The 16,125-nt window shown below is 40.6% G+C and overlaps 1 protein-coding gene across 1 annotated transcript in view; it reads right to left on the bottom strand.

Moving 5' to 3' along the window:
• Positions 1-12,001, bottom strand: part of VWDE (von Willebrand factor D and EGF domains) — a 54,520-nt gene extending 42,519 nt beyond the window's left edge. The window contains exons 1-5 of the mRNA XM_060782178.2: positions 11,864-12,001; positions 9,121-9,305; positions 7,214-7,445; positions 2,103-2,168; positions 1,005-1,264 (exon numbers count right to left, since the gene is read on the bottom strand). Coding sequence (XP_060638161.2) covers positions 1,005-1,264; positions 2,103-2,168; positions 7,214-7,445; positions 9,121-9,305; positions 11,864-11,945 — 825 coding nt within the window. The 5' untranslated portion in view covers positions 11,946-12,001. The remainder of the gene's footprint in view (positions 1-1,004; positions 1,265-2,102; positions 2,169-7,213; positions 7,446-9,120; positions 9,306-11,863) is intronic.
• Positions 12,002-16,125: the final 4,124 nt, after the last annotated feature.

Here is a 16,125-nt window from a genome sequence, read left to right as displayed (position 1 = left end):
TCAGTTCTGTTTTCATTTCAAATTGTAGGTCCCCATTCCCCCCCCCCCCAAGTTCTGTTTTTGGGAAAATTCTTCCCAAAACAGAAACAAAACTCTGGACCCTGAATTATGAATACGAATGGTCCCCCTCCTAAGGTCCCAAATCTTCCTGGAAACAAAATGGTGGGGGAAGGGGAGAACCTGAGATTCAAAACGAAAACAGAACCAATTTCTGCCCTTTTGCACACTCATAGTATTTGGGTATGATGGGGTTAATATGCGTTCAGTCAGAAAAAACTATGGAATGCATACTGATAGAAACTAAGTATTTCCTAATGTGATGAGGTCCCTGGATCTCAAGTTGTAGATTATATTTCAACCACCTCTAATATGTTCTTGGACAGTTTTTCTGGAGACTGAAATAATAATCACACACTTGATCTTAGTCAAAAGGCCAAAAAGGGAAGAAAAAAATTATAAGTTTGTTCAGAGCCATTAAAAAAAGGTATTGCCACCATTCACCAAGAGATTAATATGCAAACTCTAGTTTTCAAGAAGTAGCCATGTTAGTCTCTTGTGGCACAAAGGAAGAAGGTGGAGGGTTGGGGGAGAGGAAGGTGGCACCATTGCTTCTATAATAACTGGAAAAATGGGGAAAAACCCAAATAGTCTTTATGGTACTGCCACATTTTCTTCTTCCTCCTCCTCTCTTCCTTTTTAAAACCAAATCTAGAATTTAGAGAGATACCAAATCAACCATCTTCATCCATGCACTATGATTACGACGGATGATCTTGTAAGTCTTTGGAAATCTGAGGTACAACAACAACAACAACATGAGAGATAATGATGGTGCTTTTTTCTAAGAGGGCTACACTTAAAATATATGTGCCTTCAGCTTTTCATTGTTTGCTGCAGATCCTTTCATGAGCAGGGATTAACTCTTTGTACTTGTAATTACTAAGTGGTATTGATTATTATTTATTTGTGCAAATGGAAAATAGCTCCAAGACACTTAAACATACCCTGTCTCCCAGTCTAAGGTTTATCCCATCCAGTTCTAAAAGCGAGAATGCCTGAACGGTCGTCTCTTGTTTCAGTTCTTCTTTGATGCCTTCATGTGACAGTCTGGACCAAGCCACAAGAAAGCCCATGGAGATGTTTGCAGTCAGAACATCAAAGGTGCATCTTAAGAAAATGCTGCCATCCTGCAACTCTGCCACAATGTCCGGTGTGCTTGGAGGGGGCGGTAAAGGAAGTGGAAGCCGTGAGGGAGGCAATTTATCTAGCAACAAAAGAAACAGAGTCCTATAAGTAAGGCAACCCATAATATTAATAAATGAATATATAACAGTATTCTAGCAACAAGCAGCAAGCAATTCACTATTATCAGCATGAAGCAGCTGATAGTATGATCTTTTGCAAACAATGTTAAGTACGTGGATTAGACCTGATATTATACAGTAAGGATGAAAGATAGTATTTAATAAATTGGTGTAGGCAGGGAGGAACAGTAGTCTCTGTTAGGAACAGATTAATTTGAAATCAACTGAAGTTACAACTGACAGGAACAACTAAACACAGTCAACCACAGTTCTTTCCCCAAATGTCATTTTTAAAAGCTGACTTATCGTGACATCTTAACATAGTCAACTAGGGTTTATTTTAGAAACAGAAAACAATTTGTGTGTATGTGTGTTTGGTTGTATAACAGAACTATAACAAGTGTTGAATCATCAGATCATTTTCATAAATGTAGTGGAGCTCCCATTGATGCAGCAGATTAAACTGCTGATCTGCTGAACTTGCTGAGCAAAAGGTCAGTGGTTCAAATCCTGGGAGTGGGGTAAGCTCCCGCTATTAGCCACAGCTTCTGTCAACCTAGAAATTTGAAAACATCCAAATATACATAGATCAATAGATTCCACTTCTGAGAGAAGGTACCGGTGCTCCATGCAGTTATGCTGGCCACATGACCCTGGAGGTGTCTATGGACAATGCTGGCTCTTCGGCTTAGAAAGGGAGATGAACACCACCTCCCAGAGTCAGACACAAGGAGACTTAACATCAAGGGAAAACATTTACCTTTTAACAGTCAAATGCAGGAAAATGGAAACACTTACTGTTGCAAATGTTTCCAGTTTCTGTGTTTTCCGTCTGGCAGGTGTGCTGATTTGCATCTGAAAGAACTGAATATATGTTTCTTATGTTAATATATCTATAAATATCCCAAAGGCACCAGATCCCACCAAAGCAGGGTCAGTCCTGATTAGTAATTGGATGAGAACTGTCAATGAATACTGTGTGTTGAAGACAACATTTCAGAGGAAGGAGCTGGGGAAAAACACCTCTGAACAATCCTTATCTAAGAAAACTCTGTGAAATCCATAGGGTTGCCATAACAGATACACTGAAGGCACACACAAACACATGCAATAGCTGGCATCCAAAAAGAGCATGTACCATTTAGACTTAGATTAAACTCATGAATATAAGCTAAGCAACTAACAGCCTGGAAAACTCACAACAACCCAGGCAAATAACAGTTTGAACACACAAGACTAGACTAACAGGTATAGCAAATTCCAAAATATGGTTCAGTCCATCCACTGGAGCAAAAGTCGATGATTAAAAACAAACACAGAGCCTTTCTGTGTATAAGCTGATGTGATGTGAAACCAGGTTAATGCCACAAACATCTATTAGAATGAGCTATCCACAATTTGGTAAAGAATTCCACAGAAAGAAAGAGCAGCTGAAATGTTTCCCCTCTGCAATGTCTTTATTCATTTTATCCAAAGCCAATCACATGATGCTGGTATCTGAGGAGTAAAATCCAACATGCACCTTTCTCCATCTTCCTGGAAATAAAATAATACAAAAAATAGTAACTAGCAATATTTCTGCCTTTTTATGATACCCCAGGTCTGCTGCCTTGTCCAGCTGCTTCACGCTGATAATAGTAAATCCTACTGAAATGAAAGACATCCAGTCTGAGAATACTACGCAGGAAATGTCTAGAAAGGCCATATTGTGTGAGAAATGGGTAAAATGAAGAAATGAGACACTAGATTAGAAAGTTGGGCCAAAACTAACAAAATGAAGTTTAACAGTGACAAATGCAAGATACTCCTCTTAGGCAGAAAAAAAAATGCAAAGATACAGAATGGGGGACACCTGGCTCGAGAGCAGTACATGTGAAGAAGCAAGTTAAACATGAGCCAAAAATGTCACGTGGTGGCAAAAAAAGCCAATGGGATTTTGGCCTGCATCAATAGGAGCATAGTGTCTAGATCCAGGGAAGTAATGCTACCCCTCTATTCTGTCTTGGTTAGACCACATCTGGAATATTGTGTCCAATTCTGGGCACCACAATTGAAGAGAGATATTGATAAGATGGAATGTGTCCAGAGGAGGGTGACTAAAATGATCAAGGCCTCACTATATAGCCTCACTATATTGAACAGGCCTTCTTTTCAAGCTCCTATGAAGTAATGTAAATCTTAAAAAGCAAATATAAATAGCATGCTTGAGATATGGCTGTGTGCTAAATGATTTATGTTGATATGAAGTTAATGATAAAACAAAACTTCCATTTCAAGTTTTCTCTTGGGAGTTATTCTAGTCTGCTCTTCTTTGTTACAATGCCTTTCAGCAATATCATATCCAGTCATGATTACAATAATATTTAAAAGTAGGAAGGAAAACTGGAAAGGTTAAACAAAAATGCATTAACTTTAGCTAAAGCTAGCTACTCAAGCATTTTACCAATCAGTTTACTAAGACAAATGGGACGTTCAATAAAAATCCTGATTTAAGCACCTTACAATTTTTCACTTACTATACATCTTCATTTGGAGTATGCTAATTTCTCCCTTACAAACCAGCAGGAGACAAGATTCTCATCAGGGGCAGAGACTGGGAACAGTGTGCTGTTGTATAGGATTTGACATGTGGGAGAACATAGAGAGGCACATCATTTCAAAACTATAGATCTGTATAGGTCCACTTCACATACACAGTGGATCCCAACCTTTGGGCCTCCATGTGTTCTGGACTTCAACTCCCACAAAGTCAGGGCTTTAGCACAGCTGGTAAATCACCAGCAATGATAAGGTCTACCAACCAAAAGGTTGCAAGTTCGAAGCTCCAGGTCAGTGTGAGCACCTGACTGTCAGCCCTGCTCACTGTTTGCCTAAGCAGTTTGAAAACAACTTAGAGCTGTGATTAGAGAAATTAGGTACCACTGATACAGGGGAGGTATTTTACAACACCATAAAGAAAAAGATCAAAGAATGCCAGTGACCAAAAGGAAGGAGGAAGTCATAATAGAGGATGGAGCGAGATACTTCAGAGATACTTTTCCTCCCTCCGGTTGCAGGGAAGTGAAACTGTGGATATGGGTTCTGTCATTATGGCAGTCTTACTGCATTCAAGATTAAAACATAGGGAAATGAAATACAACACTGAACAAATGGTCAAGCAGTTAATGTGCCAGGAACTAAAGCATGAGGAATACAACATATATGGTCTATACAGAAATGGAAGGAAAAGGCCAGGTTCCACAGAAGGTACACACAAGAATGAGAACTAGAGGAAGCAGAGCAAAACCTACAAATTGAAAACCTGCACCCGCTCCTTTTTGAAGGCACATATTTATGCAGATTTCGTCCTTTTTCAAAGAGTGTCAATCATGGCTACGTTACAGAATGGCAAAGGTACAGTCAGCCCTTCACATTTGTGGGTTTAACTCCCAAATGGAGGTTGACCACATAGTTGTGCCACAGGACCTAGAGATTCCTCCAGAGGAATTATCTTGGTTAGAATAACAGCTTGTTTTAAAAATCATGGAAGTGGAAGCACTACTGTGTGTGACCACATCAATGGGACCCTATTCAGTCCTGTAATAATTGGTTAACAGACTTTATGCTGAATCAGTACCTTTAAAAAGTTTATAATTAAAAGTTCTGTTTTTATTACAAAATATCTTCACTGCATGCACCATTTTAAACTTGCCATTATGCTGTAATGTCACTAAACTGTGCTAACCTTCTTTTAGAAAACACAACAAAAAAACAAATCAAAGTACATTACTCTTCTTTAAGACAGCTTATTACTTTAAGGAACCAAGTCGGCTCTTACTTTAATGTAGCAATGCATTTTTTTTCAATATTTAATTTGTTCTCCACCATAAAAATAAATGGTATATCACAAGATATACATTTAGCATTTCAGTAAATAAGCTACATGTGGTGATGAAGAACATTTTATGCCTTACACTGTCTATTTTTCTCTGGCATAATAAAGAAAACATTACATTATAGCAATTTGAGCACGTAGCAGTAATGGAAAAACATTATTACTCTTGACAACTTAGGGCAAGTAGCAGATACCTCTTTGTGATAATAAAAGTTTATTTCAAGTCTTTTAATTAAAGCACCAGACGGTACTAATTTAAAACCCTCTTTAACTATAAGTAAAGCCGTTTCGCTATGAGAGGCTTTCTCCTCAGCCCAGTTGTTAGACAGAAATTGATTTTTTTCTAAATCTGGTTTCTGAAATATAGCATAACCTGTCATGTCAACAGCTCATTCTTGAACTGAATTAATGAATTCTTATAGATGACAGAACTGTTTTCTATTAGCATAAGAGATACATTTAGCTCTTATAATTATTTCCCTATGTGTGTGCACCTTGAGGTCACCTGTTGACTTATGGTGACTCCATGAATTTCAGTGGTTTTCCCAAGGAAGTAATCAAGGGAGTTCTGCCATTTCTTTAAATAAAAACAACGGGAGACACAAAGAGCTAGCAGTACATTTGAAGAATTTAAATGCAGTCCTATTTAGTAATGCAATGGCACAAAATTCCTCACTGTCCACTAAGAGTTAGATTTGGTAGCAGAGGTCCAGAGACCCATTGAGCAGAATGCGAAGGCGAGCCACCAAATCCAACAGCTTCACATTTTGAAATATCATATATATTCATGTGTAAGTTGACCTCATGTATTAATAAAGGGCAGGTTTTAGAGCCAAAATATGGATTTTGTTATGACGCAGGGATAAGGCAAGGGTCATTTCACTGAGAGGGGAAAGCACCAATGCTGTCTCAGGGTGCCAGATAATCATCATCATCATCATCATCATCATCATCATCATCTTTATATAATAATAATAATACCAAACTCCAAAACTCTGGATGACCTCACCCAGCGGTTTCATGTAAAAGTTGAAAAGCATGAGGATAAAATAGAGCCTTGTGGGACACTATGGGCCAATGGCCAGGGATCCAAGCAGGCATCCTCCAGCACCACCATCTAGGTCCAGCCCTTCAGGAATGAGCAGAGCCACTGCAAAGAGGTGCCCCCAAGGCCCATTTCAGAGACCTGGTTCAGAAGGATACCATGGTTGATGAAATCGAAAGCTGCTGACAGATCTAAGAGAACCAACAGGAACACACTCCCCCTGTCTAGCTCTCTGCGGAGGTCATCCACCAAGGCAACCATAGCCAAGCCTAAAACCAGATTGTGAGGGGTCAAGATAATCAGTTTCATTCAAGAATCCCTGAAGTAGAGTAGCTACCACCCGCTCCAGAACCTTGCCCAAAAAAAGATTGGAAATAGACTGATAAATATTAATAATAGATGGTCCAGGGCAGCTTTATTTAGGATTGATTTTACTATTGCATTTTTCAGGCAAGATGGCATGTTGGCATGGCCCAACAAAGCATTGATGATATTTGTGATCCAATCGGCCAATCCCCCTCTGGCCTGTTTGATAAGCCAGGAAGGGCAAGGTTCTAGAGTGAAAGTGGCCGCTCTCACAGCTCCAAGGTTCTTGTCATCAGGCTGAACAAACTGAATTGAATCCATCAAACTGGAACAATCAGGTGCCCTGGTTGCCACCATTTTCCTAATTAGATATTTTAAGAGGCAGAAGTGGCACCATAGAAGAGAAAGTAGAAATTGTTGGTGCTTCTTTTATGAGTGTTCCAAGGTCGGACTAAGATCATGGCTTTTGCCACTCCACTTTGGGAAGGGAATGATTCCTTTTTTATAAGAGTTAAGATACAGTTCTCACATTAATCCAAGGATAAATAGACCCATGTTTTTTGGTTCAACCTCTAGATTTATACATGAGTATATAGGGTAAATGTAGTCATAAATACTACCATTTAAAAGTGGGGATTTTAGCCAAGTACATTCAGAGTTGAATATGATCTCAAGACATCTCACCTTCTGCGCAATATCCCATGCACCCTTGTGTGGGCTGGAGAAAGTATACTAAGAAATTGCCACAATTTCTGACACTAACAGGAATTCGAAAAAGGCAGCAGTCCTTCGTGGCACTGAAGAAAAACTGCCAAGTTGCACAGGCTGTTAAGTGTTTCACCTCATCAGGCTGGGGCATAGATTCAGACTCTCCCAGAGACAACCAGATCGGGGCCTGTGTTCCACAGTGATTCATCTTTTAGAAAGAGAGAAGAAAATATGTGCAGTATACTCTTTTCACATTTTACCATTTGCCAAGCAATGCAAAAATAAAGGGTAGAACATATATCTTGATGGCCATAGTACACAATGGGGAAAATGTTCAGTGTTGGGCATCCTCAAACCGTTGAGCTGAACCAGGCTTTTCATAGATTTCAATCCAACTTTCTTCTAGTTCATTCTTAAAAATGGTATCACTGCTTGGGTGTTTCCCAGCTTTTATATTGATCATGGATTCATAGAGTTGAATGGGGCCTTGTGAGCCACCAAATCCTACTTCGTGCTCAGTGCAAGATCTCTAACCAAATCATCCACAGCTGAAGATGTCCACAGAAGAAGACATCACCACTTATCAAGGCAATTGGTTCCATTTCCAAACCATCAGGAAAGTCCTTCCAATATTCAAAGTAATCTTTTCCCTTTCCCTAAGACTGAAATGCCTCTCTAAAGTTATTGGAAAAAATGATTTTAAGATAAAATATGTTGGCAGCTGTTTTCCTCTAGCTGAAAGAACTTTGTCCCTAAATACAACTTTGTCCCGAATGCAACCTTTTCTGAAATTGAATTAGATTTGCAAGCTGAAAGTTATCCAGCTAGATTCTCAAGCCTGTAAGCCACTATTCCTTGTGGCGAAAGCATAAACTGAAGGCAGGAAGTATCTCAGTGAAGAATCTTCTGGTCAGACTCAACCCAAGTCGACCACTGTATCTATCTGGACAGTACTGATGAAGAACTTCCTTTTTTCAGTTATTATTTGTAAGCTATCATGATATTTTTTCCAATATAGGGTGAGGCATAGACTTGTTTCAATCACAGGGCTGTTTTTCCTGAACTTTTATGTGCCTGATCCTTGACTCTGTTTTCTTTGGTGCAGTCTTTTACTTTGACTCTTTTTTTAAAAAATCTAAGTACCAATTTGGGATGGATCTACATTGTAGAATTAATGCACTTTGGCATCACTTTTATAAGAATGGCTCATTCCTATTGACACTTGAGATTTGTAGTTTGGTATTCTTGGGCAGAGAAGGCTAAAGACCTTACAGAAGTACTCCCATGATTCTATGGCATTGAGCCATGGCAGTTAGTGATGTCAAACTGCACTAATTCTATAATGTAAATATACCCCTGATCCACAATTTATAGTTTATCATGCATCCTATGATAATTGTACTGCTACCAAGGAATAGGTCTGAATGATGGAGTAATAGTGACAAAAATAGTGGTTGCTGCTTTTCCCAACTAGTGAATAGAAATGTCTGGCACTAAAAATGTGGAAAAGGTTGCCAGTTTCTTAGGACTCTTCCACGCAGTCATATAACACAGAATATCAAGGCAAAAAAACCCCCCTCATAATATCTCCTTTGAACTGGGTTATCTGAGTCCACACTGCCATATATTCCAGTTCAAAGCAGATAATGTGGGATTTTATTCAGCTGTGTGGAAGGGGCCTTAGAGAAGTGATAAACTGTCATAACACAGATGAACTATTGTCCTTCAGAGAACAGACACTCTTTATTCAGGTGAGCTTTGGGTAATTGACAGCTGTGAAGAAAGGATCTTTTGATGCATTATGTTGCAATTATTGCTAATGTTCTTTTAAATGGTTCAATTCTACAATACTTTGTATAAGTTTGATGGGAGTGCACTAATACCTCCACACACTTGGTTGGCATTTCAGCCTGTTTATCAAAAATTAGGAAGCGATACCATCCTGGTGCCAATGAATGGTCACATATGAGATCCTGAATAGCTGATTGCTGAAGTTGTGATGAATCAAATTCGGTACTTCGATATGGACTATGGAGGATCTGATGACCAGCAGAATGACATTCTGGAGCTGCAAAAATATTGAACATATTAGCCAAGAAAACACTGTGATGTGTTCACGGTAGGGTGACTAAAGATTGGAAATGTTAGCTAAAGATGGTTAGCTGGCACTGATTGGTTCTTGTCTGGAATTCCCCTGTTTTCTGAGTGTTGTTCTTTATTTACTGTTCTTTATTTACTCAGCCACAGCAGAGCACTTGATGAACCAACCTGGGCACAGCATCTTATTTGAGAACACAGAAATGCTGGACCATTCTAACAACTACCATGTCAGACTACACAGAGAAGCCAATGAAATTTTCAAGAGAAAGGAGGAAACCATGAAAATGAACAAAATGTTTAGTGGCTACCAATATTTTTTTTAAAAAACCTCTAAAATCGGGACAGTAAATAAAGAGCAACACTAAAAAAAATAGGGGAATTCCAGACAGGAAACAATCAAGGACAGTTAACACCTCCCAACAAAGGATCCCCGAGCAGCAATCAGCCAGGCTTTGAAGCGACAAGGCCATTAAATGCTAATCAAGGTGGCCAATTGCAGCATTCACACCTGCCTCAGGAAGAGAAGAGTTTTTTCTCCCACCCTGGCCATTCCACAGATATATAAACCTCACTTGACTAGTTTCCAATAGACCTCACAACCTCTGAGGCATTCTCTCCTGATGTTTTGCCATAGATGTGGGCAAAACATCAGGAGAGAATGCTTCTGGAACATGGCCATTTAGCCCGGAAAACTCACAACAACCCAATACAGTTAAAGCTCTTGGTGGTTATCACAGTGGTTGTGCTATTTTATGAACAGCTGTATTAGTGACTATAATCCTGGTATTAGTTTTGAAAAATAGCACTTACATAGCATTATTATATTTATTGAAATTTGTGAATCACATCATCTCTTCAGAGTGCTCCAAACACAAAAAAAAAAATCACACGAACTTTTCTGTTAACTGTCCCATTTTTGTTTTTTGTTTGTTTTTATTCTGGTAAAAAAAACTGTAAAAAAAGTTTAGTAACAAAGGAAAAAGTATAAAAACGAAGGAAGAGGGACCATTACAGAAAGATTGCAATTCTGAATACTTGCCTTAGTATTTTCTTCTCTTTTTAAATACCTGTAAATGCTATGGATAATAATAATACTGTATTTATATTCCACCCTATTTCCCTGAGGGACTCAGGGCAAGATGCAATCTTTGCATTTCCCTCCTCTTTTTTTTTTTTACCTTTTTACTAAAACCTAAGGATCTAATATGGAATTGATTTTTTTTTTCATTTTCTTCCCCCTTTTTAAATCCAGAGATGCCTTTTGGGATACCTTCATTTGCATTTCCTTCTTTTAATGCAAGCTATAGTAATAATAAAACTATTAGTAATAATAAAACCTCTCAACAAAAGTTTGCTCTAGGCACTGTCAGGCCATTATATGCTTCTTCTTTTTTTTTTTTGGTCGTGTCAGGAGTGACTAGAGAAACTGCAAGTCGCTTCTGGTGTGAGAGAATTGGCCGTCTGCAAGGACGTTGCCCAGGGGACGCCTGGGTGATTTTGATGTTTTCATCATCCTTGTGGGAGGCTTCTCTCATGTCCCCACATGAGGAGCTGGAGCTGATAGAGGGAGCTCATTATATGCTTGAGCTGATAGAGGGAGCTCATTATATGCTTGATTATATACTAATCAAGGTGGTCAGTTGAAACATTCACACCTAGCTCCAGCAGACAAGAGTCCTTTGTCTCATCCTGGTCATTCCACAGATATATAAACCCTTTTTCCTAGTTCCAACAGACCTCACTACCTCTGAGGAAGCTTGCCATAGATGCAGGCGAAACGTCAGGAGAGAATGCCTCTAGACCATGGCCATATAGCCCGAAAAAACCTACAACAACCCAATAAAACTATGTATTGTTGAAGGCTTTCATGGCTGGAGTCACTGGGATGTTGTGCATTTTCCAGGCTGCACAGCCATGTTCTAGACCTCACAAACTCTGAGGATGCCTGCCATAGATGCAGGCAAAATGTCAGGAGAAAATGCTTCTGGAACATAGTCATGCAGCCTAGAAAACTCACAATAACCCAATAATAAACTTTTATTTATAGACCGCCCTGTCTTCCCAAAGGGACTCAGAGTGGTGTCCAACACATATGGCAAACATTCAGTGCCAGGATGTAAATATCTGTGATGTAAATAAATATTTTCTTCTTTTTTGAAAGCCAAAAATACTTTCAAAAACATGCATTTGCCCTTTTCTTCTTTAACAGCTCCAGATGGAGTATAAAAATATGTTGCTCTCTCTTCAAAACTAAAGATGTCCCTTTGAAAGGGTGCCCTTGCATTCCCTTCTGGAAATAAAAAAGCTCTAGTTGCAAAAGAGCAGCTACTTCTGTTTTTAAAGGGACAGGTACACTTTTGGAAGCACACCTTTGGGTTCCCTTCTTCAAATATATAAGCCAGAGAGGGGTGCAGTTTGGAGCCTTTGGATGTTACATTCTAAATACAATAAAGAAAAGCTAAGGATCACCCACAGGCATCCTTCCAGCCACTTCTTCATGGAGCCACCCAGCTCTGCCTTGCTTACCTTGCTGGCTCCGAGATGCCCAGGGGCACAGCAATGCCAACCAAAGGGGGAGAACGCAGCCCGGGAGCCCCAAAGGAAGCATCCCTCTCTCTTTCCTTGGAGTCTTGAGGCGTGGAAGAGTTTTTCTCCTTCTCAGCCTCTGCGAGGAAGGCAGCTGGCGATCAGGTTGGCTCTGGACCACTTTGCGCTTTCTCTCCCCGGAGCAGGAAGGAAGGGAGCTCAGGAAGGGTCGCCCTCCTTGTCGCCGGCCAAGTGCTTGGCGCGACCGACCAAGGAGTTTTCCTAAGTCCTGGGACGAGCTGACTCGCGCGCCCTCTCCCTTTGGGCCGGAGAAGGAGGAGGTGACCCGCCGGAGCAGCAGCAGCAGCAGCAGAGAGTGCATCTCCACTGAAGAATGACTGCAGTTTGACACCACTTTAATTGACATGGCCCAAGGCTATAGAATCCAGGGGTCAGTAGTTTGGTCAGGTACCAGCATACTTTGGCAGAGTAGGCGAAAGATCTTCTAAAACTGCAACTCGTCTGATTCTATGGCTTTGAGCCAAGGTAGCTCAAATGATGCCAAACTGCATTCATTCTACAATGGAGATGCATCCAGCGAGCCACCTGAAGCCCAAGGGTGCATCAACCGTCTTGGGTGTCCCTTGACATCACTTTGACTTCCAAGGGTCAATGCTATAGAATCAAGGAGTTGCAGTTTGGTCAGGCAACAGCACACTTTGGCAAAGAAGATGGAAATCTTCTAAAACTGCAACTTGCCTGATTCCATGGCATTGGACCTTGGTAGCTCAAGTGATGCCATTCATTCTACAATGGAATTGCATCCAGCGAGCCCCCAAAGTCCAAGGGCGCATCACTTTAACTGCCCAGGAGCACAGCCACATTTTTTTTGCATGTCAGGAGCAACTTGAGAAACTGCAAATTACCCAGGGGACGCCTGGATGTTTTACCATCCTATGGGAGGCTTCTTTCATGTCCCCGCATGAGAAGCTGGAGCTGACAGATGGGAGCTCACCCTGTTCCCCAGATTCAAACTGCTGACCTTTTGGTCAGCAGTCCTGCCAGTGCATGGACTTTTTCCTGGATGTGAGGGAGAAGCCAGTTTTATGTCACTGGGAAGGGAATTCCATAGCCGAGGACCCCCCACTGAGAAGGCCCTGGCTTTCGTCTCAACCAATTGCACATGCGAGCGGGGTGGAATCAAGAGCACGGCCTCCCCTGCAGATCTTAAAGCTCTAACTGGACAGGCAACACACTCTATGTGGGGTTGCCTTTGAAGACTGTTCAGAAGCTTCAAGCGGTCCAATGGGTAGCAGCTAGATTCCTCACTAGAGCGGCGTGCAGGGGGCATACAACCTCCCTGTTATGTCAGCTTCACTGGCTGCGTCTGCACAATTCAAAGTGCTGGCTTTGGACTACAAAGCCCTAAAGCAGTGGTTTGCAATCTGTGGATCCCCATATGTTTTGGCCTACAACTCCCAGAAATCCCAGTCAGTTTACCAACTGTTAGGATTTCTGGGATTTGAAGGCCAAAACATCTGGGGACCCACAGGTTGAGAACCACTGCCCTAAACAGTTCTGGCACAACTTACCTGTTCAGTTAGAGCTTTAAGATCTGCAGGGGAGGCCGTGCTCTTGATTCCACCCCGCTCGCATGTGCGATTGGTTGAGACGAAAGCCAGGGCCTTCTCAGTGGGGGCTCCTCGGCTATGGAATTCCCTTCCCAGTGACATAAAACTGGCTCCTCCCTCACATTCAGGAAAAAGTTGAACACTTGGCTATGGCACCAGGCTTTTGGGGCATAGTGCAATATGGAATGCAGCACAAACAACAGCTGTGGGTATAGGCACTCTGTTTTTAATCTTTTAAATTGTATTTATATGCTTTTGTCTGTTTTTATTACTTTATGTGTTTATTTATTTATATTTGTAATGCAGCATTGAATTTTGCCATATTTGCAAGCCACTCTGAGTCCCCTTCAGGGTGAGAAGAGCAAGGTAAAAATATAGTCAATCAATCAATCAATCAATGTTAGAGAACAAGGGAGTTGTAGTTTGGTGAAGTACCAACACTCTTTGACAGAGAAGGCTTTCTAAAACTATCACTTCCATAGCATTTAAAGAGGTAACAGCTAAAGTGGTGTCAAACTGTATTCATTCTACAGCATAAATGCACCATAAGGCAGTCTTAACTGCTGGCTCTCTCCAGACTGGCTGGTGTTGCTAATGGGAGAATCTAGAACAAGCAGTGAGGGACAATATGGTGGAGTGGTTTGAGTGAAGACTTGAGCTGAACCTACACTGCCCTATATCCCAGGATCTCATCCCAGATTATGTTCTTATCTCAGATTATCTGGCACTGGCAGTGTAGACTTGTGTAATCTGGTCCAAAGCAGATAATCTGGAATCAGATCCTGGGATATAGGGCAGTGTAGATCCAGCCTTAGAATGCATCAACACCATGGAATTAATGCAGTTTGACTCCACATGGATCAATGCTATAGAATCCTGGAATTTGTAGTTTGGCGAGGGACCAGCACATTTGGCTAAAGAGCTTGTAAAATTAGGTCTTTTCTACACTGCCATATAAATCCAGATTATCTACTTTGAACTGGATTATATGCCAGTGTAGAAGGGACCACATACTATGTAAGACATGATTCTGGATGGCAGTGTCTCAGCCAGAAAAGAATAAGAAGAGTGGTACACAGGTGTCTGATCATGCAACACCAACAGCAGCAGCAGCAGCAACAACAACAACAACACAACTTTATTTTTATACCCTACCTCCATCTCCCCGAAATGACTCAGGGTGGCTTACAAGGGACATGGGTATGTAAGGACATTTGGTTGCATATCAAATAAAGATTGGCCTGTTGGGAATATGGGATGTGAGGCTTCTCATAAAGGCCCTTTATAAGATATGTGACGTCCTGTATAGAACTTACCCAAAAAGGCTAGGACCAATGCCAGTGGTAAACCTTCACAGAAGAGATAAATAATGCTATAATTGAAGTATTTTAGTATACAGCAGCTAAAAACCAGTCTTCCCCAAAAAGTGATGTGGAAACCTGGAGCCAAGACCTTGCTTTAATTAATAACAACAAAAAATAGGTAGAATGACAGTGAAGCAATAACTAACAAAAAACAGGAGACCAAAAGAGTACATAATAGAAAATGGGGAAAAACAAGGGAAAGTCTTTCTCAGTGTTTTTGAAATGACAGTTCAATGAGTATAGAACTCCTTGTACAACACAACATAAAACTAGGGACAGTGTTGTGTGTATATCATAGATGGAATCCAATGATTAATATTTATTATTCTTGGATTGAACTGAACTTGAACTGAGACATCTGAGTACAGACAGACCATTTCTTGGCCAAGTGAAGTATCTTTTGCTGTTTTGGAATAAGCCATCAGTAAGCACTGAGAAGGGAGTTCCTCCTTTAAATAAATGTCCTGGCCATAATGTACATACTCAAAATCCCTAATGATAGGGAAGCATTATTCCTTTAATGGGGGGGGGGGGGGGGGGGAGAAAACAGAAGGATTATTTTATGCTGCTATATTTGAATAATGTTGTTGTATTTAGCTCATTGTTGTTCCTCCTTTTTTTGCCTTGTTGAATACGCCACAGCTGTACCATATTTATTTAAGGGAAAGTATATGCAACATATGTGCAACCGGATCCTCTGTGGATTTACTCAGAAGTAAGTCCAACAGTGTGTAAAGCTGCTTGTTCCATCCAGCTGTGAACTGCACTCATTGATTATGTCTAACTTTTTGTCTTCATAAATATATTTCTCCATACAGGCAGACCTCAAGTTACGAATAAGTTTAATTTTTATATAAGCCAGAACAGGTAAGGGTTAACCTCTTTGGTGTTTGTTTTGCTGTCTGTACCCCTGTTCAGAAGATTTCACCTCACTTTCTGTCTCTGTCATAGTTGGATTTTGAAAAATTGGCTTGTTGTGGAAATATTTCCTAGTGCATGGGTCTCATTAAACATATTAAGACTTTAAGCCCATCTTTAAATCTTGTTTCCTGTCCACCAACATTCTGTTTTCTGTTCTTGAGTTGACTGTTTTGGGAGATGGTAACCAGGCATTTGGACGATGTGTCCAAGTTGATGACAAAGGATCATCACTTCAGTGCTGGTGATCTTTATTTCTTCCATAATGCTGACATTTATCCACCTGTCTTCCCAAGAGATTTGCAGGATTTTTCAGAGGCAACACTGAGGAAAATGTTCCAGAAGTTGA

Source organism: Anolis sagrei, chromosome 6 (genome assembly GCF_037176765.1).
Source record: "Anolis sagrei isolate rAnoSag1 chromosome 6, rAnoSag1.mat, whole genome shotgun sequence".
Classification (NCBI taxonomy): domain Eukaryota; kingdom Metazoa; phylum Chordata; class Lepidosauria; order Squamata; family Dactyloidae; genus Anolis; species Anolis sagrei.
This window is presented reverse-complemented; position numbering and strand designations above follow the sequence as displayed.